We start from the raw sequence: 27,511 nt of genomic DNA, 5'->3' as shown, positions 1-27,511 counted from the left end.
TGCGTATTTGTTCGACTGTTTGTTCATATTGCTAATTAAATACAAATACAATAAGATTTTTGTGTGAGTGGAACATGAAGGAAGCTAATAAATAGAAAGCTAAGCTAACAGCGATGGCATTTTGTAGTGAAACGTTTGTGTAGTCGGAGCTAAACGAGAGACTTCTTCTATATTTAAATTATTCTAATTCTGTCCTGTTATTAATTGAACTTACTAAATACCTGTGACACAAAATGAAGCTCACAACAACATCAAAATATAAAAACATACTTTAATTTTTAACAAACATAAAGAAACTTTGATTTAAAAGCATTAAAGTTGGATCCGATCTCCATCCTACAACGTGGCAGCCATTTTGTTTCATACTTCACTTACAAAAAATTGGTAAGTAAATTTCTACCAAATCAAAATGCTGAATTTACAGTTTTAAATTCCTTTTGAGATTTTTCTTATCCCAAACATTTAGGAAATGACAATATATTCCCTGAAAATAAAACCTGTAATATTCAATCAATTCAATATCTCTTTCTAAAAAGAAGCTACGTTATAACTTTAACATCTCTTGCAAAAAAAATACATCATTATTCTATATTTCTTTTAAATTTCTTAGATGTCATGAGAAACCTAACAGAAGAAAGCAAAAATGGACAAAAAGCATAATTAATCCTCTTTAACGCCTCTCACATCTTTACCTACTAATTACAATAAAGACTCAATTTTTAAAAATATATTTAAAACACTACAATAATCTAACATATTGATTCTTGCCCCTGCAGATGAATCAGAAACTCGTGAGGATTCATGTATAGTTAACTAGTTTTTGGCCTTGATTTATACTTTTAGTAAAAAATATATTCACATCTTAATATATCAACAATAAATCACAGGCGATAAAATAAAAAAAAGAAAACCCGGTGAGTTGATTAGAATTAGAGAGAAAACTTTTTTTAACCAGTTTTATGTAATTATTAAAACCAAAACCTGAAAACAGGTCAATTTATTCTGATTTATTTATTTTTGTGGCACGTCCAGTTCATACAGATCCCACGTTAAACACGTTAAACCTCCTGTAAAGATGCTTATAACTGCCTACTTTAACAGTTCCAACACCAAATATACCTTGATGTGCTTTAATATTGCTCAGTAGAAATTGTTTTAGCACAGCTGCTACTTCCTTTTCTCTGCTTTTGGGGTTACAATCAATGATTGGCTAATAAAACAAATGCTGCTCCCTGATTGGCTGGTTTGTAAAATGCTAACCAATAGTGTGACTCGACTGCCTTGTCGAATGTTTTTGAAATTCTCCCTGAATAATTTAAGAGTTGCTTCACTAATTATGTGAAGTTTGTCAAAATGTTTTTTATTTATTCTTTGAATTCATGTTGTTTAGTCAGTGCGTCTCATTCTTTAGATAATTATTGGTGTTTTAAGTTCGGCTCTTGGTTACCATGGGCAACTGTGGTACTCATTAGGATCAGCTGTTTCCATTACAAGTATTAATTATATTTCAACATGTATTTTAGACAAATGTAATCACAAAGTGTTTCATGAGTAATTTTGCAGTGTTTGGTTTTATGATTTTAACTGTTGTCAATAGAGTTGTTCATTTTTAAACATGCTAGCTGCTGCTAGCAGGTGACAAACTGAACGTCCTCTTCTGACGCACTTAAAAGATCCAAAACGTTTGTAAATTCATTAAAGAATAAAAATAATTGAAAATGTACAAAATGTGCTCCAATAAATGGCCTCAGTAATTATTGTTTCAGCAAAGCGTTGCACAATTCAGAGACTTTGGGCTCCATTAACAAGAAAAAGAGGCTGACTATCGGAGCAGGAGTTTAAATTAGCCAATCAGCCACTGCTGTGTTCATGAGAGGCTTAGTAATAATGGAGAAATAAATATCAAGCCTGAAACATCAGGTTTCAAGCCTGAAGTTGATGTTGATCATGTTGGAACCGGCCAACATGATCTCTGCTGGGCGGTTCCGACGAGAGAGTAAAAAGGTCCGAGTGGTTCTGAATTGATCACCTGTTTGGGTTATTTTACCTTTGCTGCGGCTCGTTAAAGCCACTGTAGTTTCTGAACGTTCAATAAATGACTAATTACCTCGTTTGTTTGATGTAAATGTCACAACAAACATCAAATAGGACAAACATATTTCATTAAGTAGCAAACAAATGGCTTCTACCAAGATAATGATATGAAAATAAATTAACTGTATAATCGTCTATTTGGTGTCTCTGGCGTTTTGCTTTGAACTCAGAGTCTGAGAGGCTTTTTCTCTTTCAAATATGATAATTATTTTTGACTATAGTGGAAATGTTGATGATGCTTCCTCCAAAATAATAACCTTTATCAGCCTTTATAGCTCCGCTGCTGAAAACGAGGTGCTAACATTCACTAATGACATTGAAATAAAATGCTGTCCAACTTCTGGTTGGAGGCGATTCCTCTGGAAAAATATCCCAACTTCACAAGATGAGCTTTTATTTTGACAGACCTCTGTGGTTCCTCCTGTTAGACCGACATTTCTCATCAAACCAGAGTTCAGATCTACAATAACCGATTAACAACCTTCTCCCAGAATCTCACCGAGGAAGAAACTGCATCAGGTTTTCTATCACTTAAATATTTCTGCTATAACTGTTGGGTATTTGCATATAAAATAAGTCAATAAAGTTTCATTTATAATTGTGTTATGAGGTAGAAAAAGTAGATCTTGGTCTCAAAAAGTTTGGTTTATTGGGAACTAAGACGAGATTTTAGCTAAAGAAAATCATTCATGGTAGCGTACTCCACATACGCAGCTACTGCCTTATGTTATTTATATTCTCCCATATTTAAGAACAATAAATTACATCTTAATGCTGTTTGTTCTCCCTGGTGAGTAAATCTACACTAGCTGGGAAAAAGTATTTTTTTGTTTCAGTGCGTGACGTTTTCTGCAAATTTAATATCGCTGGATCTCAAAGCATGAGTTTGTCTAAATCCTACAAGATGAGATTCATCAAACAAAGGGGTTTGTAATCTTTGTGCTAAGCATAATTAGGTCAAATGTGAATTTCTGTGCTATAAAAGACCAAACCTGCCAAAAAAACTCTCGTCTTTTATCCACTTTTGGAATAAAATTAAATAAAAGAGCTGGATCACAGAAGAGCTCACTTTCTCCGGCGTGAGCTTTCGTCGCCCGGTGCTCCGAGCCGTGGCGGCGGCGGCGCCGGGAGAGACGAGGCGAGTGGCGACGCCGTCAGAACAGCACGGCGTCCGGTTCTGGCTCAGCAGAGCGCCTGCTTTGATGCCCCGGCAGCGACGCAGACGAACGTTTGTGTGCTTTCTCGGAGCGCGGCATGCTGGGACGGCTGCGGCTGGCGGTGGGCTTCTGCGGGTTCGGTGCTGGGAGAACGTCTGCAGGTACAAAAGGAAAAGGTTTTTATTTTATTTTTCTTTTCAGCCTCAGCTGGTATTTGATGTATAAATTTCATCTCCTTGATGGTGAACATCCATGTGAGAGAAACAGTCGCTGCTTAAGGGCTGGTATTAAAAACAGACTCTTCCAAGAGAGACCTGACCTTTCTCTAAATTCGTTCAAGGAAATATATTTAAAAATGTTACCCAGGCAGAAGAAAGTTTAGCAGGAATTAGTTTTTTAAATGTTGGCTTCCATCACAATCCAAAACTACAAACGGTGAAAGTTAAAGGACATTTTAAATCTTCTTTTTTTATTATTATTGCTTAAAATATAACTTCTATGTTTATGTCCCATAATTTCTTTGTAATTGCATTTTTTACATTATCAATACGTCATGCAGCTTCATTTTTTTGATATTTTTGATATTTTTTGGTTTCTATTTCAAAACGTGTAAAAATTAAACATAGCAAGAGAATAGTTAAAATATCACTAAAATATTCTCAAAACTACAAAAGGTCGACATAAATCCAAATACATCACCTAAAATGTACTTTTTCACTCTTTTTATAATTTTGGCCTTATTTTTACATTACTTAAATAATTTTCTATACTCAAGTGACCAGATCAGTCAATCTAAATGTCAATATTTCATTCTGAATTTATTGTCAATATTTCTCTGAACGTGAGGCTTTAAATATGAAACTACAAAAATTAGTAAAATTAAATAACATCACGTGTAATCATTGATCATTTGATACATAATCCAAAAATACAAAATAATAAAGATTAAATTAACAATGTAAAGTACACAACTTAGGTGGCAACAGTAAAACAGAGCTACTATGTGGATAAATATCAAAATCTACTAACTAATCTATTTAGCAGCTCCTTTGTGTAATTTAATCAAGTAATTTTGCTTTAAAACATTAATTTACAATCTAGAAAATTTAAATTCTCACCATCTTCTTCTCCAGGCCGTGAGCCAATGTCGCCAGCATCCCATTCATAATTCTCATCTACCGAAAGCTGCCTCCTAAAGAGGAACAAAAGGATTAGCTGCAGATGCTAGCGTTACTTTTTGCTTCGGAATTAGTGTAAGTGAACTTTTGATAGATTTAATATGACAGCCTTAGTATTAGCTTGCTAACAATCGATTCATTGGCATTTGTATGCTAGCAATTACTTTAGCATAATAAATTGGAATTTGGCTGCTAATGTTAGCCTTAGAACAACAATACTAGCGTTAGCAAGCAAGACATTTGTTTAGCATGATTGAAGGTGCATAGTATACTAATTATCATGCTTATGTTATCTTAAGTATTATAAAATTAGAGCTGTAAATGCTAACTTTATCACAATTGTGTTTTGCTTTAGCATTAGCATCTTAATGTTAACTTTATTATGGTCACTATTATCAGAGTGACTTATTTAATTGTAGTATTTAATATAATTTCTATACATGGTCTTGCTAAAGCTGCTATATGCAGGATATTGCATGCTAATTTTACCCTTAAAATTGACATTTTGTTAGCTCTGTCAAACCAACACCAGAAGGCAAAATTTAACAAGCAAAAAAAACATACTTCTAAGCATGATGTATTAACTTTAGTACGTATTACTAGGTTTCCTACAAGTGCTTTAGCATAATAGCTTTTGCATTTGCATGCTACATTAGCATGTAAAGCCTCTATGCACGACCTGTCTGCGTTATATTCTCAACTGTTCTTTGTTCTATTCAGTCACCAGTTATTGATTTTTAGACAATAGATGAGTAATGGGCTCGCGTTGACAGTGACCATACAGCTTATCTAAAATCCCTGACATCGTCTTCAACTAAATCAAAATTCAGTAAATCTGTGTGTCCCGTCACCTTCGTTTTGGTTCTGTTTGTCCACCTTCCTTGTGCTCTGATCCCCCCTGAGTGTCCTCTGCAGTGGCAGGTGAGTCTGTGAGCATTGGGGACAGGTGAGACAAGGGCAGATGCCCGTTAGCAGTCTCCATGCTGCCGCGGCCGCTGCTAGCGTAGCTGCTGTAGCTGCCACCGGAGTCTGTCACTCCCTCGTAGCCTCCTGAGTCCACTTCCAGTGCCTCGAAGTCGTTGCTGATGGGCGGAAAGTATGTAGAAACCTCCTTCAGGCTGACAATATAATCTGATTTCTTCATTGTGTCCTGATTGGGAGTTGGATGATTGGCAGTGTCAGTTGAGGGGCTAAGTTGACAGAAGTGGGACACGTCAGGTTTTCGACTGCGAGTTGGACCCACAGCAGTTGAGGAATGTTGCTCACTTTCAGTACTTGTTTGAGACAATTCAACCGAACAGTCCTCTTGGCTGAGTGACTCTACCCATGCGGATGGTGTGAGAAAGGTACTCTTCTTCTGCCTCCTCAAGTCTAGACTCTGACTTCGCTTACTGCGGTCCAAGGTTTTGGGACCTTGGGTCTTAGCTCTCCAGTGTTCTGGACCTGAGGTGTGCTGACTGTGATGACCCATGTCAAAGCTGCCAACAGAAGCATTCCTGCTGCCATTGAAGCTCGTGCTCCTTCTCATGTCTTCACGCCTGCTTCGCTGAGACAGCGAGCAGCCGTGTTGAACATGAGAAGCAATCCTGTGGTGTAACATGGGCTTCGCAGGTTGTGACGTGGGCAACTCAAACTCCGGCTCGTCTACGCTCATCTCGACACATGACTCTTTGCCAATTGAACCAATTGGTTCACTGAGCATTTCTTCCAAACTTGTAGAGTCTGGTACTGAATCTGGAGTGTTTCTGTTGTGAAACATTGAGCTATTACTAAGAATGTTTTCCTTTTGTGGATTACGAAATGAGTCACTTGTTTCTTGGTCAAAGGACAAGAATCGTCTTGGACTATGGTAGCCTTGTGGCGGATCTACTCGACACCTCTGGTGAGAGAGAGTTGAGGTGTCAACAAAAGAGTGACGGACTCCATTGGGTTTCTTAGTAAATGATTCAAGAAAATAGGGAGAAAAAGAAGGAGTCAAAGGGGGAGACGTATTCAAATAATCTCTGAATGGATTCAAAGTTGAACTTGAGTCATAAGGATGGGCTTCCCAGTTGGGTGAGGACGATGTATGGTATCTAGATCTCTCCTTACCACCTTGACGGTAGATGTTTGGTAAAGTCTTGCTTTTATATTCCCACATAAGACCCTCAACACTTTCGTCCCCATTGCTTGTTTGTCTTTGCTCTGTCTTGACTTTCATGGAGTTTCTTTCTAGTGTGTACCATCGCAGCTCCCTTTCCATTTCTTCTCGCTCCTGTGCCAGCCTCAGGCACCGACTGAGGTTCCCTTTCTCACGTTCATGCTCCATTTGGAGAACCAAAGTGCTTGCTGATGTTGAAGGCTGACCAATGCTGGCTCGGAGATGAGGCAGGACGGGAAATACTGAAGGCAGTCCTCTGTTGACACGAGGCATGGTACAAAAACTGGTGTTTGAATACAAGCTATTCTGATCAGGCGAAACAATGTAGCTTTCCTGAAGTGGTGGGAGTTGACTAAAGCTGCGCATTTGACTTGAATCACTCTCCAGTTTAAACGGAGGAACGTCAACAGAAAGCACACATGGCAGGTCTTTCTTGTCCTCCTTTTCCAAGTGGAGCGACACAGATCTTTTGACTCTGGAAATCGTTTTGCTGTTAACACTTATTGTGTCATAGTCATCGAATGCAAACCGGCCATCCGGACCTCTAGAAATCAACTCAATGGAGGGAGAAATTAAAGAGGTAGTCTTGCTAAGGCGGCCTCTGCTGTAGGACGGCTCTAGAGTCCTGCGCCGACGGTTTTTTTCTGTGCTCAAAGTGGAGCAGTCTGTCTGAGAGGAAGAAGTGGTGGAAGACATTGTGGGGTAGTGGGAGTTGGCTGGAAGGAGGCTTTTCTTCAACAGACTGTCTGGACTACTGGAGCCTGAAGTCTTACTGTGAGAGTGAGGGGAAAAGACGGGGAAGGGCAGAGGAGAGAGATTTATTAGTGGAAGAAAAACTGACTGCATTTAAGTTCAGCCAGCAGCTTGAATAGGTCTTCGCGAGGGAGATAAGAAGATGAAACAGAAACCTGTTGGCATTTTCAGCACATTCAAAGGAAGGAAAAAGAGAAAGGTTACTGTCTAATATTGCAGTGGAGTGATAAAGGGGTACTCACATTGATGGGGAGCACTTATAGATGGCAGGAAGGGGTTCTGAAAGGGAGGGATGAAGTGTAAGATGAACAACTTTGACCAGGAAGTGAAAAACAATCAACCCCATCAAGAGTCTATGATTTGTTGTAACAATACTGTAGTTTATTAAGTTTTTAGAAATGTTAATAAAATATTGTCTCAGGAGCATTGCCATGTTGTTCACGCTGCAATGCATTCTGGATAAGTGACGTCTAATGGTCCCATTGCCTGGCTGGGTCCAGTCAAAACAGCATGAGTAATGTCTAAGTCTTTTCAATTTGAACTGGGGAGCAATGGGAATGTAGAAATCACAAGAGATGATGAAGATGAGGAGAACCAAACACAGGAAGAGGACAGTGTGGGCCGTAGCAACTGGTGTTTGCTGCTGCCGCCGTCTTCAGCTTCATAAATGAAACAATGAGTGACACGTACTTCAGGTTGAACTGTGTGATCCGGTAAGTACTGTTATAGCTCTCTGTCTGGTCCGGATATAACTGAGGGCCAGTAGTACCGCTGGTACTAATGGCGCAGAGCTACGTTAGCACTTAAAAAACTTCCAGTGTCGAGTTTTGCTCGTACAAATGACTCAAAGTCTTCTGGAGAGAAATGTTGAGGGCACAAAGGCACATCCGTTGGAAGTTATGTTTCCCTCCTGCTCGCCTCCTGCGCTCCTCTTTTTTTCCATGTGGGAAATTATCCACATTAACCTCACTGTTTTTTTTTTATTACAGCCAACTGTGACACAGTGTGGCATCATCTAACATTACACCCAACAAACAACATGATGAACAACTACTCAGGTAAAGTTAGCCTCTGTGTTTACCCTGCAGGTTTAAAAATGGTGACCTCCATGGGTGAAAAACATAACAAAAGGTGCTATTTTTTAAAGTGATTATGAGTTTTGGTGGATCACAAACAACAATTTTAGTTAATAGGAAAATTATAAGATATTAAATTTGTTCAACTAATCTTGGATGCCTTCAATGACTCAAGCTAAACTTAATTATCACTCATTTATCACCAACTAATGAGAAATTACACAAATCAGCAAGCAACGTAAACAACATCCATAATTTTTACAACTGGATGGGTGAGGAAGAGACAAGTTAATTCCTAAATCCATGAAGAGTAAATTTATTACACAGACATGAAGTGGCTCAATACTTTACTGAATAAATGATCACATTCAACATGCGGTTCATCACAATGTGCTAAGTCTTCAATGGGAGATGAGTACTTACCGTTCTCCGTCTTCCTGCGGCGACGGTCCCTCCTGCGGCTGACGAAGCAGGCAGAACCGAGCAACAAGACCAGCGCCAGAAACATGAAGCCGACGCCGGCGAGCACACCGGCCAGCAACGGCTCCGGGACAAACGTAGACGTGGCTGCGAAGCTCTCCGTCTCTGGAAACACACAAATACGTCTAAATAGACAAAGAAATAAGTGACTGTGAATTCAGCCACACGTAGAAAAATAAATGACCAAACTCCAAGTTTCATTCTCAAAAAACATCAAACCTTGATTTTTGACCTGAATGAAACACATTTTGTTTTTACTTAAATATTACATTTTTATTCATTTATTGTTATATAAGACAGACAAAGAAAGTATAGGTGTACATTGGCAAAGAGCTAGTAATTATTCTGATGCTTTATGTCCGGTTGTTATGTACAGTTGTCATTATTACTATTATTATTAATATCACTGCTACAACTATTACTTTTACTACTATTACTATTATTACATAGGTTTTCTTGTCTTGTGAGTTATTTTGTAATAATTTTGTCTATAATGTAATTTATTTGTTGGCCCAGTATATTGCAAAGGCTCATGAGTATTATAACATGGTTTTAATTACAAATTTTTAATAATTATTGAGTTGGTAAGTGACATATTTCATTAAACTGAGATAAGGGCTAAATCAAGGTTCACTCTTTTTCAAACAGAAAAGTAGTTTTAAGCTAATTATTTTTGTTCTTATTTATGTTGTCCCTCCTTGTTTTTAAAAATAAACTCAAATTAGGAAGTTTTAAACCATTTGTTCAAACTAAACATTGATTAATCAACTTGATCTTTTACCAATTTACTTTTGAAACATTGTTTTGTGAGCCCAGTTTTCAGAAAGAGTCCATCTTTCTTATTTAATTTTTAGATCTACCTCTTAATAATTATTCTCAGTGACACAGTTGTTTTTCTACAATCTTTGACAGCTAAATGCAGATTAACTCCTCATTTCATTTCTCTCTTTACAATATAAATGTCTTCACAGAACAGTCATTGTTAAATCATAATGATTTGGGTATAGATTTGATGTCTTATTTAATTGTTGATCCTTGAACATGTTTGTTTTGCAGCCAGATGTCCGAAACTCAGCACAGCTGTTTAAACAAAAGCAGATTTGAGCTGAGGCTGATCGACTCCTACGTCTGATTTAACATTCATGTCACACACAAATAAAAGTCGAACAGGAAGAAAAAAAAAATAAAAAAATTAGTGGAGCTATTTCTATGGGCCGTGCTTCAAATGGGCAGCGTTCCCAGGGGTCTCGCTCTGATTCCTCTCGCTGAGGAGAGACGGCGTCACTTTGAAGAGGAGAGGCTGCTCTCTCTCAAACTGCTACCTGCGGTGGAGACGTTGACTGATGGACCGGGCTCGCTCAGCAGCTCCCCCCGACGAGAAAGCATCCGCAGCTCATACACACGGTCCTGGAAGCACACGCACACACACACACACACACACACACACTGAGGATGAAACCACACTTTGTCAACACATGGCGCTGTCTGCAATGCTAATGAAGTTCATTTGAATTCATGTAGACCCATACAGGAGAGGGGAGGGGGAGCTGAGACAGGCACAGGGAGGGAATAAAACAATGAAAAATGGAAGTGATGACTGTCATGTAGTCCACAAACACTGCAGCACAACCAGAACCAGAACCAGAGGGACCGGCTCGTTACCTTCTGCAGACCCCTAACCAGGATGTGGCTGCTGCTGGCGTTGATGTTCTCCTCCACATTGAACCAGTCCTCTGCTGCGGCGGTGGCGGAGCGGGACTGGAGGACAAAGCCTGTGATGGGCGGCTGCTGGGCGTCAGGGAGGGCCCACTGCAGGATGACACCTGCTGAGCTCTGATTAGCCCACAGCGACGCGGGGGGCTTCGGTTTGATGCTCCTCTCTGGCGGATCTGATGCGGGGAGAATCAGAGACTTTGAGTCCATCAGAGGGAGGCAATTAAATCAACGCAGAACCCCGAGCGTTTGGAAGAGAAGCTAACGTTAGCTCCACTGAGGAGAAAACAATTAAAGGGGCAGCAGTACATAAAAGCCACTTTGGGTCATGTTTTAATTCTATTTCCTGGAGTGTTGCTTTGATGGTTGCCATTTCAGCATTTCTGAGTTTTCAGAAAACGCCTGGGTGCAGCTGGCCTCGCCTTCGAGGACAGCTATCAGTATAACTATCAGTATTTGCCTAAAAAAGTTTTTTTTTTTTCCTGCTGAAAGTCAGACTATCTTTGGCGTTTCCTCCAGTAGTAAGATCCAGCTGTCGGTCATGAAACATATCCGTTTGCAAACCACCTCTTCCTAAAGTTTTTTTCAAAACTGGCAAATTTATTTTCCTACTTTCAATTTGTGGCTTTTACAGCTACTGAGAGAAGCAGGTTGTGTATAAATATTAGGTTTTTGCTAACAGTAGAGTCCTTGTTCCACTTCTGCAGAGACAAAAAAAAAAAAATAGAGCAAACTAGGAAAACTGGACTGACCCAAAGTGCGTGCAGTGGCGATCTCGCTGAAAGGCCCTGTGCCAAACTTATTCTGAGACAAGACGCTGAACTGGTAGTCGGTGGCGGGAGAAAGGCCCGAAACCTGCAGGCTGGTGCCGGATGAGGGAGGAACGGGCACAGAGAACCAGTCCTGCCTCCCGTCGCCATCGCTCACCGAAGTCCTCTTCACCCTGCGGAGCCGGAGAGAGCGGGAGGAGAGGAGGAGTGAGAACAAAACAGCAGCAGAGGCTTCTGGGAGTCTGGCTGTATGAAACATGACAGGAAAGTAGGTTTCATTAATCATTCATGCTCATCATCTGCTGGAGATTTTGCGGCAGAGACAAGCTCTGATGGATCGCCGATATTGCACAGAGCGCACGCAACTCCAATTTGGTGTGATTTTCATGTTCCTACCAGAGATGAAGCTTTTATCTGACCTTCAGGGCTTTTAAGAGGAAAAAAAAATCATCATTAGCCTATTCAGAACGACAGGAAAATATTCACGTCAGTCTGAAAATAAAAGATGAGAGCTTTGTGATGTAGTTCGATTCTTTAAGAAAACTTCACGCTGAAGTAAGTTTGTTTACCAACAATTGTCCTACCCTTTTTAAAACGTGTGAAAAGCATCTGGCAAAGAGCAATACGTTCCTTTAAAAGACAAAGTGTAAACGGAAGGAAATATGAAAACAAGCTGCCATTAAATACTTTCCGTTGGGTTTATATACTGAACTCGTCCATGTCAGGTGGCGTAAACAAAACACAAAAGCAGAAAATGAGTCAAATTCTATGCAAAAATAACAGAAAATAAGTCCAAGCTCAACAAAACACATCTGCTGGTTGTTTTCTGTTAAATAGGAGCAAATAAGTGTTAAAACAGACGCCGTTGGGAAAACAGTGTCTTCAGTCAGAGGCTTCTTCAGACTGGTTGTAATACGAACTGCTACAGGAGCACCTACAGCAGTTCTTAAGAAATTTGTGAGACAACTTAATTTATCTTTGGGATTTGAATTGGGTTTTAAATCAGGAATCATGTAAGACATGGGGACCTCATGATGAAACACAGTGGTGGCAGCATCATGCTGTGGGGGAGCATTTTCTTCCTTTTTTTTCCAGCAGTGACATAAAATTTAGTCAGAGTTAATGGGAAGACTCTTGAAAGTTCACTTTCAAGAGACTAATTTTATGTGTATTAACGTGTTGGAATGGCCTAGTCAAAGACCAAACTTGAATCCAATTGAAAATTTGCGACAAAACTAAAAAAACTGATTGCAACTACCCTACCCCAACCCTAACCCCCCTAACCCTAACTTCAAGAGATGGGAATGTAAGTTGGGAATGTAAGTTTTATACGGCATTTAGCTTCTGATCATCTGAAATTTGGAACAAACTTAAGTGAAAATATTGCAAATTTTTACAAATTAGAATCAAACCATTTCATTTTTTTTAATCACAAAAAATGACAAAAAACATCACAAAATCCTGAAGGGCCTGAAAAGATGTTCAACAATAATATTACATTTTAAGGATTTAAAAATGAGAACCGGTTTTATCAATACATTCTGGCGGAACCGGCCCTTTAAGAGCGTTCTTGATCTGGATTGGCCCAAAACAAAAATGAGTTTTATTCCTGTTCTGGTTGAGTGAAGTTTGTCTGAATCCGGATCCGTTTCTCAGCTCGTTCTGTCACATAAAACCCCAAATAAACTCCCTGATAAAAGCAGAAACAAGCCGTCGGCTTTTATCGGTCGCTCTGTATCCTCCTCGATGGTTTCGGGTCCGAAGCGTCGTAAAGCTACACTCCGCTCCGCCGAGGGGTGATAGCAGATAAATGAATTCCTCATCCCCGAGATCAATAGAGCAATTCTGGGGCTGTCGATGGCTGCCATGGTTACGGCCCGAGAGGAAAGCGGGCGGCTTCACACCCACCAGACCGAAAACGTCTGCGCTGATCCTCCGTCGAAGCCGGCCTCCCAGGATAGGTTGGCCCGGCTCGGCCCGGGAGAGACGGACAGCGCGGCGGCCGCGTGGGGACTGGTTCCTGCAGCGAGAGCGGAGAGGAGAGGAGAGGAGTTGGTGGAAACGGGCCAGCGCTCCAGATACCTGACGGAGCAGAAGGTCAGAGGAGCATCTACTGAAGTTCTGCATTTATACATCGGAGGCGGCGCGGAGGCACCGGCTGGTCCAGGTGGACCGAGCAACACAGGAAAAGAGCAACACAGGAAACTGCTCATGTAACCATCTCAAAAAAGAAGAAAGCTGCTTAAAAAAGATGGCCGTTCAGAGAGCTGGATACAAATATACTCACAGAAAGTTTAGTGGCAAGAAAAAAAACTGGTGGTAGATCAAGTGATCATGACATATACCATGTGAATAAAATATTTAGACAAAAATAGAAGACTGCTGCGCTGCACTCCCACTCCCCCCGGTGGCTGTTCAGAGCGCCGGATGCAAATATACTCATGGAAAGTTTAGTGGAAGGAAAAAATGTGGCAGTAGATCATGTAATCGTAATACACCATCTCAAACAACATTTTAAAAATATATATTTTTTTAGTATTTTCTATTTTTGGGAGGAGACTGCTGCTGAACAAGATGACCGTTCAGAGCGCTGGATGCAAATACACTCATGTAAAGTTTAGTGGAAGGAAAAAATGTGGTAAAAGAAGATGCACAGCAGCCATGTGAGAATTGTTCAGCAAATGTAATGGTTTACTTAAAAGGGGGTGAATGAAGGGTTTCTACATGGGTCCATTGTTTCCTCTGTTGAACTTTTTCCTTCTACCAAACTTTCCATCAGAATACTTGCATAGGGCATTTTGGACATCCAGCTTCCCTACCAGAGATTGTGTGTGTTCATTTCTGCTGTCATGTTAGCATGTTTGCTGTGTATTTTACTGATCTCCTGAAACGTGTGCTGTCACTTTAAGGAGGGATTACCCAGGACAAAGACTCGTGTGCGGGTCTCTACGGATGCAGCGCGGTTGGAGACGCTGCACTCCCACTCCCCCTGGTGGTCCTTCAGAAGAGGCTGCAGCAGCAAAGACCCGTTGGGTTCAATGGAGTAAGAAACAGAACGAACCGGGTCAACCTGAATAAAAAAAAGAAAAACAACAGTAAAGTAATTTACATCGAGCAGAAATCTTAAAATACTTTCAGATTTTACAAAATTACGTATCTTTTACTTTCACTCAATGATTTTCTGCAACTTTATGTTGGCTTATTACCCAGAAAAACATATAAATGATCTGCCAAAATGTGGCCACTTTCAAGAAAAATACAACTTTAGTGGTGCCTTAAAGCTTAGTTATTTATATTTATATTTTTATTTTTTACATAGTCATTGAAAGAATTTAAAGTAAGTGTTTCCAGACTGGTCGCTCCCACTCGTCATCCCTTTGGATGGTGTTTCTCTGCCCGTTTCTTGGAGGCGGTCCGGTCTTTATCCCCATAATGTGGTTTCTATCCAGGTGAAATGGACGATGTGGATAATAGATCACAGGGGATTGTGTGAAATCCTTTGGGCTTTGACTGGATCGCCAAAGGCGAGTGTGTGAAATTACTGAGCTGCATCTTGCTGTAGGGAACATTTCATCTCCAACACTCTAAACCTCCTCGTCATTTCCTCAGCCGCAGCAGAGAAACTCTGGGAGGATTTGGAAGTCAGTTAATTGAAGAAGCGTCAACGAAGCTTTCAGAGAGGAGAAAACTTTCTAGCCAAAGGATACTTAAGACGGACGGATGGATGGAAAGATACAGTCTATCAAAATGGCCGCCAGTGAAGAGTTGGGTCTCACAATGGCAACCCAGGCGTTTCCCCACCAAATCAAGCCTTTAATTATCTGTTCTTAGGCTTTTGGTAACATTTCTTAGACGTTTCTTTGCTTCATAGAGAGACAAGCAGCTTGTGGTTAAAGAAAAGCATGTATGTTTTCATTTAGAATATTTTTATTTTGCTTTATGGGTGTCAGATTTACCTTGCTCCAGGTGGTTGTTGCGACTGCGTTTCCCTGACAGGGGATGAGCAGCGTCCTCCCGGCGTCCCGCCTGTATTCCTCGGCTGGAGTGACGCTGAATGACGGGGGGTCCTGCCAAACGCCAACGCAGAAGGCTGAATCAAGGACATCGCAGCAAAGCAAAACCAGGCATTTCCAGACTGGATTACCGCCGCCTTGGACTACATTATCTTAATAACAAGAGGATTAGCCGCACAATTAACTCCCCCGCTAAGTGACATCGCTGTAGTCGGGCGAAGTTGACTTCTGTTAATGTGGGAGAGCCTCACAGGTCGGCGGGAAAAGGTCAAGAAAACGTTTCTTCTCAATACACAGTGAGAAAAGTCATCATGCTTGATGTGAATAGAAAGATTTAATTTAAGTGTCGAATAAGTCGAAAAACAAATCAAGATGGTAAACAGTAGTAATTCTACACATTTTTTATACAAATAAAACTCATTATGTCCATATTTCTTCTGGTATTCCTCTAATTACCACAGCAACCAATTAGCATAAACTATCACAACATGGCCGCCAACTTAAAACACAGAAGTGATCTGAGGAAGCAGCTGAGAGACTCAAAGTGACTCTGGAGGAGCTGCAACGAAACTTTTCATGTGTTAGAATGGCCTAGTCAAAGGCCAGGATTTTAGGTAGGAAATTTTTTTTCTTTACTTCACAACTTTACACACGTTTGTGTTGGTCAGTCGAGGTCAGTCCCAATAAAATACTTACGATGTAACAAATTGTCAAGAAGTTTCTAATGTAAATGTTTTCAACTTTTCAGCAAGAAAAAAAAAAAGAACTTTTTAAGTCAATAATTAGTTAATTTTGATGAAAAGTGAATTAATTCACTTATAATATGGGAAAAATATCTTATAAGTAATCTGCAAGTGGAACCAATATTAAGGAATGATTAACTTAAAACAAGCTTTAATTTTTCTGCAGAAAAGTTACTTGTATATCAGTTTATTTTTATTTAAAATGTACTAAGATATTTGGATAAGACTTTATTAGAAGGGCTGTGCACAAGACTGACATTACACCGTCATAAACATGACATAGCACCGGTTATAAACATGAAGGAGTCTTTATAAATGTTGTCATAAAGTGTAATTTTGTAAATAATGACACTTTTAATAAAAAAAAAAAAAACTGCACTAAAAGTTGCATTAAAAGTCCATTAAAAGTGTCAAGTTTGCATTATTTGGTAAATAATGACACTTTCAATGCAAAGTTTTATAAAAACATACATTTAAAGTGTCATTTACTGACACGTCATGACAATAACAGTGTTATAAGAAGAGTTAAATCATGTTTATGACAGTGTTGTGTCAGTCAAATAAAAGTGTTACCCATATTTATAGTAGAAATTTTAGTTTTTGCAGTATTTATTAAATCTATTACTGGGTGAAATGAGCTTGGAGGTGGTTCTCGTTAAGTGTGACCTTTGGGCAGGTGAACCGCGTTGCTTTGTGTTCGTACCGACCTGCAGAACCAGCCTGGTGGGTCCAGATGGGCCCATGGTGCCGTAGCTGTTGTATGGAGTACAGCTGTAGGTGCCTGCTGCGTCTTCATTGACCGTCGCCATGACCAAAGAGCCGTCGGCTTTCAGAGTCCATCCCGGATACTGGAAGAAAGGCGCACAACTGAACTTCTTTCTTTTGTCCTGTCTCGACGTTTTTGTAATTCTTTACAAGAAAAGTCAAAGTGTTTTAATAATTTGGAAATATTTACGCATTATAAACAGTAAATGTGACTTTATTACTCGTTGTAGAAATCATGGACCATTATAATCTGATATCAATTGAAAACGAGCCAGCAGTTTAGTACAAGTAAGAAATTATTGACAATTTTTGAGAAGAATCTGCAATAAACTCCTACTTAAGTGTTTGAATTTGTTAATTTTCAGTTAATATCCATGATAATTATCAAGAAACTGCAGTAATTTATATAATGTGGCAGTAAACAGATGAAAACTGCATTGATTTGATTGATAACATGATACTTGAGTATATTTTGTGTTTACTCTAGAATCTAGGGGGCCACATGAAACGCTGTGGTGGACCAGATTTGGCCCAAGGACCTTAAGTTTGACTCATGTGACATAGAGAAATTAGTTGCCTATATGTGTCATTACAAAAAAAAGCCAAACCGATATAATGGTAATCTATAAATGGTTAAAATGCATCTATCTTTGGCCAATATAATGTAGAAATGTCCCTTTTTCAGTTGAATTGCATCATAAATGTGATTTCATTGATATTATAATTCAGTCACATTCACCTGGATGTATGGGAAGAGAAAAAATGTGAGAAACTACGAAGAGGTGTTGGACCTGAGAGGCGTTTCTGTCATGTTTTTTTATTCTTTCTCCTAAGGTATGCATTTTCATCCATCTGGCATTGGTGAAAAAAAGAACATTACCTCCAATAAAAATCACAAAAAACATAAAAATATATACACTTTCTGGCTATTTCAATCAAACTTTTCAGGTTTCATAATCAGTTTTTGAGAAACAGAATTAAAAGCACTCAAAGTGATTTTTTTCCATTACGCCTTCAGTGAAAAGCTTTCGCTGCGTTCAGGAAGTTCTCCACTTGGCTGCTTAATGAAGCCAAAAGTGCCATTATTCTCCGCGGATTGAAGCCGTAAGTATCGCCGCGGCAGGATCGGAATAATTGGCAGAATAACAGCACCAGTCTCCTGCCGTGCATCTCATTCTCTGACACTTTCATCGCTCCCAGTGTCAAAAATACAGATGGGAGGAAACGCCGGACGCTTCTTAAGAAAAACCAAAGTTTAACTTTTCCCTTAAACCAATAAGAGGAGAAGCGGTTTTCCAATCAGGAAAAGTAAAAGGGAAGAGAAGGGAAGTTCTAATCTGTAATGGGTCCCCCACTCATTACAGGGGGGAGGAAGATCGAAGGGAAAGTCGGGGAAAACACGGAGGTGAGGAATTCCTGAGGGATTGCTTCCAGAGCTCTTAAGACTGAACACATTACCCTCATCCATTAAAATGTATGTGATTGAATGGCCTTCTGCTGCAAAGCCGGCAGGAAATTTCCATCATGAGCAGAGGGAATGTCAGAGAGGATATCCTTCCCTTACATACATATTTATTCACAGCTAAACCCAGAATTGTTCAGATCTCTGGCAGATTTATGTTTAATGTTCTATTTCTGAAAAACTTGGAGCGGCTCAGCCAGAGTCCAGAATTAAATCTTGACCGGCGAATGGAGAAAAAGATTAGAGGAGTGGCAAATCAAGACATCACCTGCAAAAGAATCACATCAACTTTGTTTCTCTGTGATCAGAAGATAAACTTCTTGTTCAGAGACAAACAGAGGAAGCCCTACAGGTGTTTTTTTTTTTTTTGAGGTTACAGATCGGATTGCTCTTTGCCAGCCATATGGAGAGGACATAAACGTCATAAGAAATCATATAGCCAAAAAAATAAACTTCTGTGTAAACAGCATCATAACGCATAGAATCAGAAAAGTTATGAATGAGAACCAAACAAATTGAAAAAGGTGTGAAGTTTTATAATAGATAAAATCATAATTAAAAGTTCATTTTTATCTCAAATTTTGTTGATCTGAAACATTTACGTGTGACAGAAAAAGCAGGAAAAAATTATGACAAAACAGTTTTTACAGCCTTGTAGGGGATCCTACCTGCTGCTACTATCCTCCTAAATACCACTGAAAAAACAAGGATGTTTACTTTTTTCTCCCCACACACACACACACACACACACACGCACACACACACGCACACGCACACACACGCACACACACGCACGTCTTCCCAGCCTGAAGCAGACACGCCAATAACTTCATTTCTGCAAATCCTTCAAAACATCTACTGGAGGGTAAAATGCAGCTCTGCTGAGGGAGAATGAATAGATTCATCCACTTTACCTGGAACCACCATCATTTAAACTGCTGTTGACAACATAATGACGCACAGAAATTTGCTTATTTTTGAAACTGAGCACTGCACAGGAAAACTTCACCAAATCGTGAGATTATTGCTTATTACCAGAGACAGATCCAGAGGCTCTCCGTCTTTTATCCAATCCACACGCAGCAGCGGAGGCTGAGCTGCCGCCGGGCATCGGATCCCGCCGCCCATACCTGTGGGTAGGTACGTTTCCTCGGGCATTTGGAGAGCCTTGGCTGGGTCTAAGCGTAGTTAAAACACAAACCTGAGTTATTAAAGTCTTAAGCTAAATCACGCCTCAGTAACCTACTAATGTTCCAACAGTTCTACCAAAGAAAACATTAGATCTGTTTCACACAAAAAGTCAAGGACTTATTCATCTCCAAATCAAAATTATCACAAGTTTCTTTTTCTATGCTCAGAAGATAAACTCCTTGTTCAGAGACAACCTGTATAAAAATAACTGCTGAAGAGGCAACAGATCGTATTGCTCTTTGCCAGCCGCATGGAGAGGAAATAAATGCCATGAGTGTAAATATATAAACTTCTATGTGGACAATGGCCTGATGTAAAGGACTTTACATAAAATCAGCCATCACTATCTGCCATAACCTTCTTGAAGAATCTTGAGTTAAAACAATATTTGAATTCCCCTCTGGATCAATAATGTAATTTTAAATGCAGCCTGCTGTTTGTGTGCAGAGAGAATCTGCAGACTATCGCTTGCTTGTTCTGACATCCAGCTGAGCTGAGGATAATGTATTTTCAGAGGAAAACAATGAAGCCGCAAGGAAACGAAATGATTAATTATACTACAATATGAGCATTTCTTTGCCAACAGAGAAACAGCTACCCTTCAAACAAACAAGCAAACAAACTGAAAATTTGGCATTTTCTATTGCATACACCAGCAACCTTTTGAACATGCACTTTTTAATGCATAAAGGAAATAAAGAAGTATTTATTTTAAAAGAGAAATTTTTTTACCCAAGTACTTTAACTTTTGCCAGAGCAACTTTTAATTGTGGTTGAGAAAGATTAGATTAATGAGTACCAGTACTTTAACTCCATTTTCTGCATTGTTTGATGAAAATAATGTTGGTTTAAATCATTTTTAAATGTAAAAATCCACCTAATAGTTTAGTCAGTTTGCTCTAAAGCCTGAGTCAACTGTGTGCAACAAATACACGATTAGCTTCAGCTAGCCAGTTTTCTAAAACTACTGGTAAAAGTTTAATAAGTTGAGTATTGGGGTATTCCTGCAACACATAAAAAAAGAAAATCGTCACTTCGACTTCAGCCGTTCTCTAAAGGTTTCCGTCTATTAAATAAAATCTGAAAAAACAACGACGTGGATGTTTGTCCTGGCCTGCAGTCAGAAGATGAAGAGCGTATGGATCCAGAGAGCGGCATCAATAATCAATACGCCTCACTACACTAAACCAGTGCAGTGAGGCGTAATTGGTTGAGTGGGAAAGATGTAATTTAAGGACTTTATGGGTTGGTAACTTTAATCTGCTACGGTCTGTTATTGTACTCTGAAGTGGCTCAGGGTTTCCTGTTGCTTGAATTACTTAAATAAATCCTGTTACATTTGATGTGGAAAGTAGATCCTGAAAATGGTGCTGTGAACTGCACATTATTCCCCCAACGATAAATATTGAGCTAAATTAGTGGCGTTACATTTCTGTCAATTTTTCTTTCGTTTCCTGATTTTGTTCCCTTCCTTTTTTACTCCATGTTTTCTTCCACTCTTTTCTTCCCTCATTTTTACCTTCCTTTCTTCTGTTTTTAGGTTATTTTCCTTCTCCCATTTTTTGTCTTTCATTTTTCTTCCCATCCTTTCTTATCCAAACTTTAACTTAATTCATTTTATTTTCAGTGTCTTTTCTTTCATCTTATCCATCTTTCCTTTCTTTCTCCCCCATCTTTTTAAGTTTCCTTACTTTTCTACCAACTTTTTGTTTTCTTTAGTTTCTTTCCTTTTGTCCTTCTTTCTTCACTCCCCATATGTAGCCCTCCTTTCCTTCCTCCTTTGGGTTCAGTTTGCAGCTCAGTGAAAACTGGACCCAAATTCAAATCAACCGAGACGTTTCTTCTACTTTACCTCCTCATGTTGCCGAGTTCAGTAAATTTCTGTCTTTAATCACCGGCAGCAGCAGCAAAACCTTCAGCTTCATTTCCCTTCATCAGGAAATAATTTCAAACATTTAAAACGCTACGTACGCATCACAGTTAAGATGGCGGAGGCGGTGGGCGGGCTCAGCAGCCCATTGGTCGGTATGCAGGTGAAGTTCCCGGAGTCTTCTGGCAGCAAACGGAAGATCTGCAGCGTTCCATCAACCAGGATCCTGACGCGCGACTTCAGGGACCTGCACAGGAAATACCCATCACATCAGGCGTGCAGAGAGTTTATCTGAACAACAAACCAAAACACAGCAATGGAGGTTTGATTATGTCAACAAGGGACGCTGTAATGAAAACATGTTTTTGTATCACTTTATCAGCAGGGTTTATGCAAGTTTCAGGGCCTTGTAAGACCTTTTAATGTCACCTCCAATTTAATGTAAGACAAAAAAAAGGGAATATTTGGGGCTCACAATAAGACATGGCAAAAACATGACGTCAAGAAAAATGTTGAAACTTTCGTCGCCGTTGTTGCAACAACCCAAAATGACGATGAGCCAAAAAACTAGCCGCCTAACTAGCAGCTGGTTAGCAGCTGTCTTTACCGCCTCGAGTTGCAGAACACGATGAAGACGTGTGCACGGCTCAAACTTTTACCTGACAGAAAAGTTCAGTAGAGAAAAAGCTACAAATACGAGATCAAATCAAAATTAAAGGCATGGAAAATTTTGACAAGACAAAAGAAAGGTGAAAAATATTTAAAGTTTAGTATTGCCTCCGATATGTTGGGTTTCTTTTTTCCAAGACTTTTTAAAACCTTAATTTTAGATGCACAGATTTGACTATTTTAAGGTCTTAATTTTCCGTTAAAAGGTTTTAGTATTTTTAAGATATTTCAGATCTAAAGTTTAAACATGTGAATTGAATTTATAGGACTTTCTAAGGCCTTAATTTTCTGTACATAAAACAAACTGTTAGTCATTTGAGTCCTGAATTGTAGGTACATGAAATTATTCTAATTTTTAAGACATTTAAAGGCCTTAATTTTCATTCATGGAATCAAGGTTTTCCAAATATATTTCAGGCCTTAATTTTACATATGTGAATTTAAGGCCTGATTAAAAAAATCTTTAATTTTCATATGTGAATATTTTATTAATGCCTTAATCTATAATTCATGAATTTAAGGCTTTTTAAGGATAATGTGTGTCAGACAGTAACAGATGTTCTCCAGGGAAACAAACAGCAGGAAACTGATGGAGAGAAGAAAAGGTGTGACCAGAGCCTTCCCAGTTCCCCCAGTTCCTCCAGTCCCAGCTCTGCTGTGAATTAATTTTCCCAGCAGCGGCAGAAGCAGTGGGACCGTGTGGGTCACGTGGATCCGTCCTGCCCGGCAGTAAATCTCCTGAGTTCATCGTGTTGTTGCTCCACAGCGGAGGAATGGCAGCCGTTCACGGCCCGACCCGGTTCTGGCCGTGCCAACGGCGGCGTCGGGAAACGGCCAACACAAGGTTTTCCTGTCGTATTCAGGCGGCTGCTTACCTTGGATCAGAACGACGCTTTAATTCAAGGATGTTTTAAAAAAATGACAATTTTCTTTTTGTCTTTACTTTTCCTGCTTCCTCGCATCCTTTCCTTTATCCTTTCTGCCTTCCTTTGTTTTCTTTCCAAAATATTTCAGTCAGTCTTTCCTTCCTTTATTCTTTCAGTTCTTGCACCTCTCTATCTTTCCCACTTTTCTTCCTTTTGTCATTTTTTCCTTCTCTCCTTCTCTTCATTTTTCTCCTTTTTTGCCTCCTCCCGTTTTTTTGCTTGCTTTGTGGTGGAAAAATTACAAAAATTTATCATCTGCTGATCATGTTGTATGAAATGCTTGTGAACTGTCACCACAACCATTTGGGTCACATGTAGACGTTTGGAAGTTGTTTCTACATCTGCATCAGAACCAGACTGACTCTCCATGTTTTGAATTTATTATCCTTGGTATAAAACTGAAGAGTCTCTGCATGGAGGAGCTTTTCATCCAGACCTGCTTCATTATTGATTGTCCTACAAGCTCTCTGTGTTGTGCACAATATATGAATAAACCTGATTGGGTGATTTCACCTGACAGTGCTTGGTGAAATTGTTTTTTCCATGACACCTCCTTTCATTTTATTCCCTTTTCTTCCTACATTCCCTCCTTCCATTTTTTCTTTCTTCCTTTGGTTTTCAATTTTTTGTCCCATTGCTCCTTTCCTCTCTTTCTTTTGTTGACCTGCACTCCTTCCTTCTTCCATATGTTCTGTTTCTGTTTTATTTTATGATTGTTTTTTGCCATTTTCACTTTTATGTTTAGGCTCATAAAAGTCTTTGGGTTTCACCCCAAACTCATCAAAATAAGTTGTGAAAACTTGAAGGTAAAAATTCAAACCTGGATTTCCTCGACTATTTTTTCACCCAAACTTCCAAAGGAGTTAATTTTTCTAGTAACAGATAATTAAATCATCTTCACGTTTTGAACTCCAGTGTTGCCTGCTACTTCCTGCACATCAACTCCAAATGCCCCTCTGAATTTCTTCCCTCATTAAAATCGTGTAGAGAATTAACCTGAGCTCGACTGTAATGAGTCGCGATGTGTTCAATGGAGAAACGCTAACGAGGGGAGCCCTAATGGAAATTACCCCAACCCTCTTCACCCCCATCTGCTCGTCTGACCTCTGCCATATTCAGCAGCTGTTGGATGGCGAACGCTGGTAATCACAACCGTTTACACTCAGATCCTCCGTCTCCCAGTAAAACATTAACAAACTCCTTCTTCGCTGCACGCTTTGCGCTTTTTTACGATGAAATTAAACACGAGAAACTGGGGTGAGCACAGCTGAATCACCTTAAACTGGTGAATCATTAACCCGTTTTTTTTTTAAACCAGCCACACAAAGACCATCTTTAATCCCCGACCTGCTAAAACACAAAATGTTACAAACAATTCTGGACTAGTTCTAGTGTAAATATCTTAAATAAGACCAAACTAACTTACAAGTAACATTTCAGCAAGAAATATGTTCTTTTTTTTATTCAATAATTCCTTAATATTGATGGTAAAGTATTAGCTAAACCTAGCAACCAGTACAAGTTCCATTGGCAGATTATTTCACTGAAAACATTTTTTACATTTTATAAGTGAAATAATCTGCTTAAAAGTTATTTGTAATCTAGTTTTTTTCTTATTTTAAGTAAATTAAGAAATCTGCATTAGAAACTGGACCAAAAATATTTTGTGTTTTTGATGAGATTTTCAAAACCTGAACGACGAGACACAGGACAATAAAAGTAAAAAACATAAGCATAAGAAGCTTGGTCCTGTAGTGTCACAACGCAGGAGCAAACACACACACACACACCACACCACACACCACACACACACAACACACACACACACACACACACACACACACACACCACACACACACACACACACACACACACACACACACACACACACACACACAGATTTCACTCACAAACATTCAGGTGGAAAATCTTTTAAAACCTCAAGGTCAACTTCAGAGAAAACAAACATGGCCGACTGGAGTGAAGCAATAGCAATATTTTGTGGACTATATTTAACAGGAAAAAAGAAAAACAATAAAAAGACAGCTGATGGTATTTTCTCAGTGTTTCCATCACTGTGCTTTGTCACATTAAACAGCCTGCGTCCTCATTTGACAACAAAATCTGGACAAAAATATGAATAACAAACTTGCCACGCAAACTAGGCATAACACTTAATCTGGAAAGGCTTAAAAAACCTTTTTATGGCTTTGGACAGTTGGAGTGACCCGCTGTGAGAGTGAGGTAAGGTGAGCTCTACCACAACTAGAAACATTAGAAATAATACCAAGTGTTTTTGGTCTCGTTTCTACAAAACGAACTTACAAGATAATAGTTTTTTTTATTTTTTTTATTAAGTCTTTATTATTATCACATGGTGAAAAATGTCTCGTTATAAGTGAAATAATCAGCCAACAGAACAAGTTCTTCTTCATCAACATGAAGCATTCACTTACCAACTTTTCACCAGGATATAGGATCTGGTTTTAAGCCAATAATTTCTTGATATGGATGAAAAAGTTTTAGGTCCGATGGTAGATTATTACACTGCGCCGTTGCCTAGCAACCCCAGCCAGTCACCTAGCAACCCAGTTGTAGTTCCATTGGCAGATTATGTCACTAATGAGACAATTTCCCCATCAGTGAAATAATCTGCCAATGGAACTTTTTCATCAATGATAAAGAATTATATATCTTAATGAAAACTTACTTCTAAGTTTGCTTTGTCTTATTTCTAGTGTAAAAGGATAAAAAGGATATCTGCACCACAAACTAGACCAAATATACGAATGGTCAGACTTTGGTGTTTGGGGCCATTTAGTCCCAGAGTTTGACAATAACTGGTGGAGCTGCAGGGATTCAGCAGTCCAGATGTTCAAATATGGTAGAAACGCATCCAAAAATATAGTCACAATGTAAACTTATGCTCATTTTTATTTGTAAGGAACAAAATAAAACATAAATACATATTTTATATCACAAGAGCGAAGTTTCAGTCAGACTACAGAGCAATTCTGCCTTTAGCAGCTTTTATTTACATCGACTAGAAGCGGAATAAGACAAGAATAGATGATCCCAGAACATTAGAGACATATAAGAAGCACTTCTGCTCCTGCAGCACAGGAGAGACAGAAAGAAGGTCAAAACCATCAATTTTAAAGCCACAAATGGAGGAAAAGTTTGTCATCCAACCTAACAGGCTTTTAGAAAATGGTTTTGTAGATTTAGCTTGAAGCAGCTTTTGTGTATAGTAAAACCGAGATAAGAAAGTACGCCACTCACTCGATATGATGGACGTTTTCTCCAGCTTTCTGCCACACGTACGTCATGTTGGGAGGGTCGGCCACCGCCTGGCACTGCAGCAGTGCATTCTGGGACATGTTGAGGGTTGTGTCTTTAGGAGGAATGATGATGACAGGCGGACCTGAACAGAAGTGAATGACGGAGTTTTTATGCTTCTGTTTTGTGAAGAAACTTCAAAATCTGCGTAGAAAATCAAACATTTAAATCTTATAAGTGAGTGGCAACATTTTAAACAAGCGGCTAATATTTCATGATTTTTGGAACTTTTTTGTGCAAAACTTTCCAGTTTTTCAGTTGTGTGAAAGCAGTTATAGTTCATTGACCTTCTTTCAAAGCGATCTCAACCTAAAACCTTTACAAAACAAGACGATGCAAACTTCTGGAGGACAAATTTTTGTTTTCCGGCAAAAAAGGCAAAGACGGTTACTAGATTTAAGGAAAAATAACTTTTTAATTTGAAGAGCTATTTTTCTCTTCAACTGTTTAAATCAATTTGAAATTTTATTCAGCATATTTTCTTGCATAACCACATTAAGGAAGTAAAGACCCAAATGCTTATTCACAGAATTGGCCAAAATGCACAAAAACAGCAACTAAAGCAGGTGAAGTTTAAAAAGCTGGAGGGTCTGAAGAAGATTTGACAACAAGCTGACACCTGACAGAGGGAAGACGTTGGACCGCTCCGCATATAGACACGAGACTGAGAGAAACACGGCGGTGGTGGAAGCTAATAAAGGAAGAGCGGGCAGTCTCACGGGCTGGAAAATACACAAAGACAAGGAGAAAATCAAACTATGACACCTGTGGGAAGTGGTTATTTGAAACGAATGGGTTGGGCCCAAACAATGACAGAAAGGAGACAGCTGCAACATAACAGGAATTATTTTCTGCGTGGGTTTGTTCTGGTTTTGTCAAGTTTCTGGGCCTCAAGATGATTATTGTTGGGGTAAAAAGTTTAGTGGGTAAAGAAAGTTGGAGCTGAAATCTAGTTTCTTCCATGTGGACATTTTCTTACCAATGGGAATTAGTCATAAATACAGGAGACATCCGAAAAAATGAGGTGAACTTCTGTCACGTAAGAAAAAAGAAGACCTTTAAAACGACCAGCATGTTTTCCTAACATATTTTGACGCTTACATTAACAGACACTACTACCTTAAAAAGGTAGTTATGCTAACCCTAAAGCGCTACATCAGTTTATAGGTACA

The 27,511-nt window shown here is 39.2% G+C and overlaps 1 protein-coding gene across 2 annotated transcripts in view; it reads right to left on the bottom strand.

Moving 5' to 3' along the window:
• Window positions 1–251: 251 nt before the first annotated feature.
• Window positions 252–27,511, bottom strand: part of igsf9a (immunoglobulin superfamily, member 9a) — a 53,546-nt gene continuing 26,286 nt past the window's right edge. Inside the window, exons 7-21 of one of the 2 annotated variants that reach the window (XM_055040323.1) lie at window positions 26,283–26,424; window positions 21,507–21,652; window positions 19,380–19,522; window positions 16,825–16,965; window positions 15,318–15,428; window positions 14,281–14,431; window positions 13,270–13,381; window positions 11,344–11,534; window positions 10,541–10,767; window positions 10,198–10,285; window positions 8,822–8,983; window positions 7,565–7,601; window positions 5,281–7,341; window positions 4,370–4,443; window positions 252–3,406 (exon numbers count right to left, since the gene is read on the bottom strand). In XM_055040323.1, the coding sequence (XP_054896298.1) occupies window positions 3,249–3,406; window positions 4,370–4,443; window positions 5,281–7,341; window positions 7,565–7,601; window positions 8,822–8,983; window positions 10,198–10,285; window positions 10,541–10,767; window positions 11,344–11,534; window positions 13,270–13,381; window positions 14,281–14,431; window positions 15,318–15,428; window positions 16,825–16,965; window positions 19,380–19,522; window positions 21,507–21,652; window positions 26,283–26,424 (3,944 nt within the window). In that variant the 3' untranslated portion in view covers window positions 252–3,248. The remainder of the gene's footprint in view (window positions 3,407–4,369; window positions 4,444–5,280; window positions 7,342–7,564; window positions 7,602–8,821; window positions 8,984–10,197; window positions 10,286–10,540; window positions 10,768–11,343; window positions 11,535–13,269; window positions 13,382–14,280; window positions 14,432–15,317; window positions 15,429–16,824; window positions 16,966–19,379; window positions 19,523–21,506; window positions 21,653–26,282; window positions 26,425–27,511) is intronic. The other variant, XM_055040324.1, reaches the window with a different exon arrangement.

Source organism: Poeciliopsis prolifica, unplaced genomic scaffold (assembly GCF_027474105.1).
Source record: "Poeciliopsis prolifica strain line A6 unplaced genomic scaffold, Auburn_PproV2 SCAFFOLD015, whole genome shotgun sequence".
NCBI lineage: Eukaryota > Metazoa > Chordata > Actinopteri > Cyprinodontiformes > Poeciliidae > Poeciliopsis > Poeciliopsis prolifica.
Note: the sequence above shows the minus strand (reverse complement) of the source record. Positions and strands in the feature narration are given on the sequence as shown.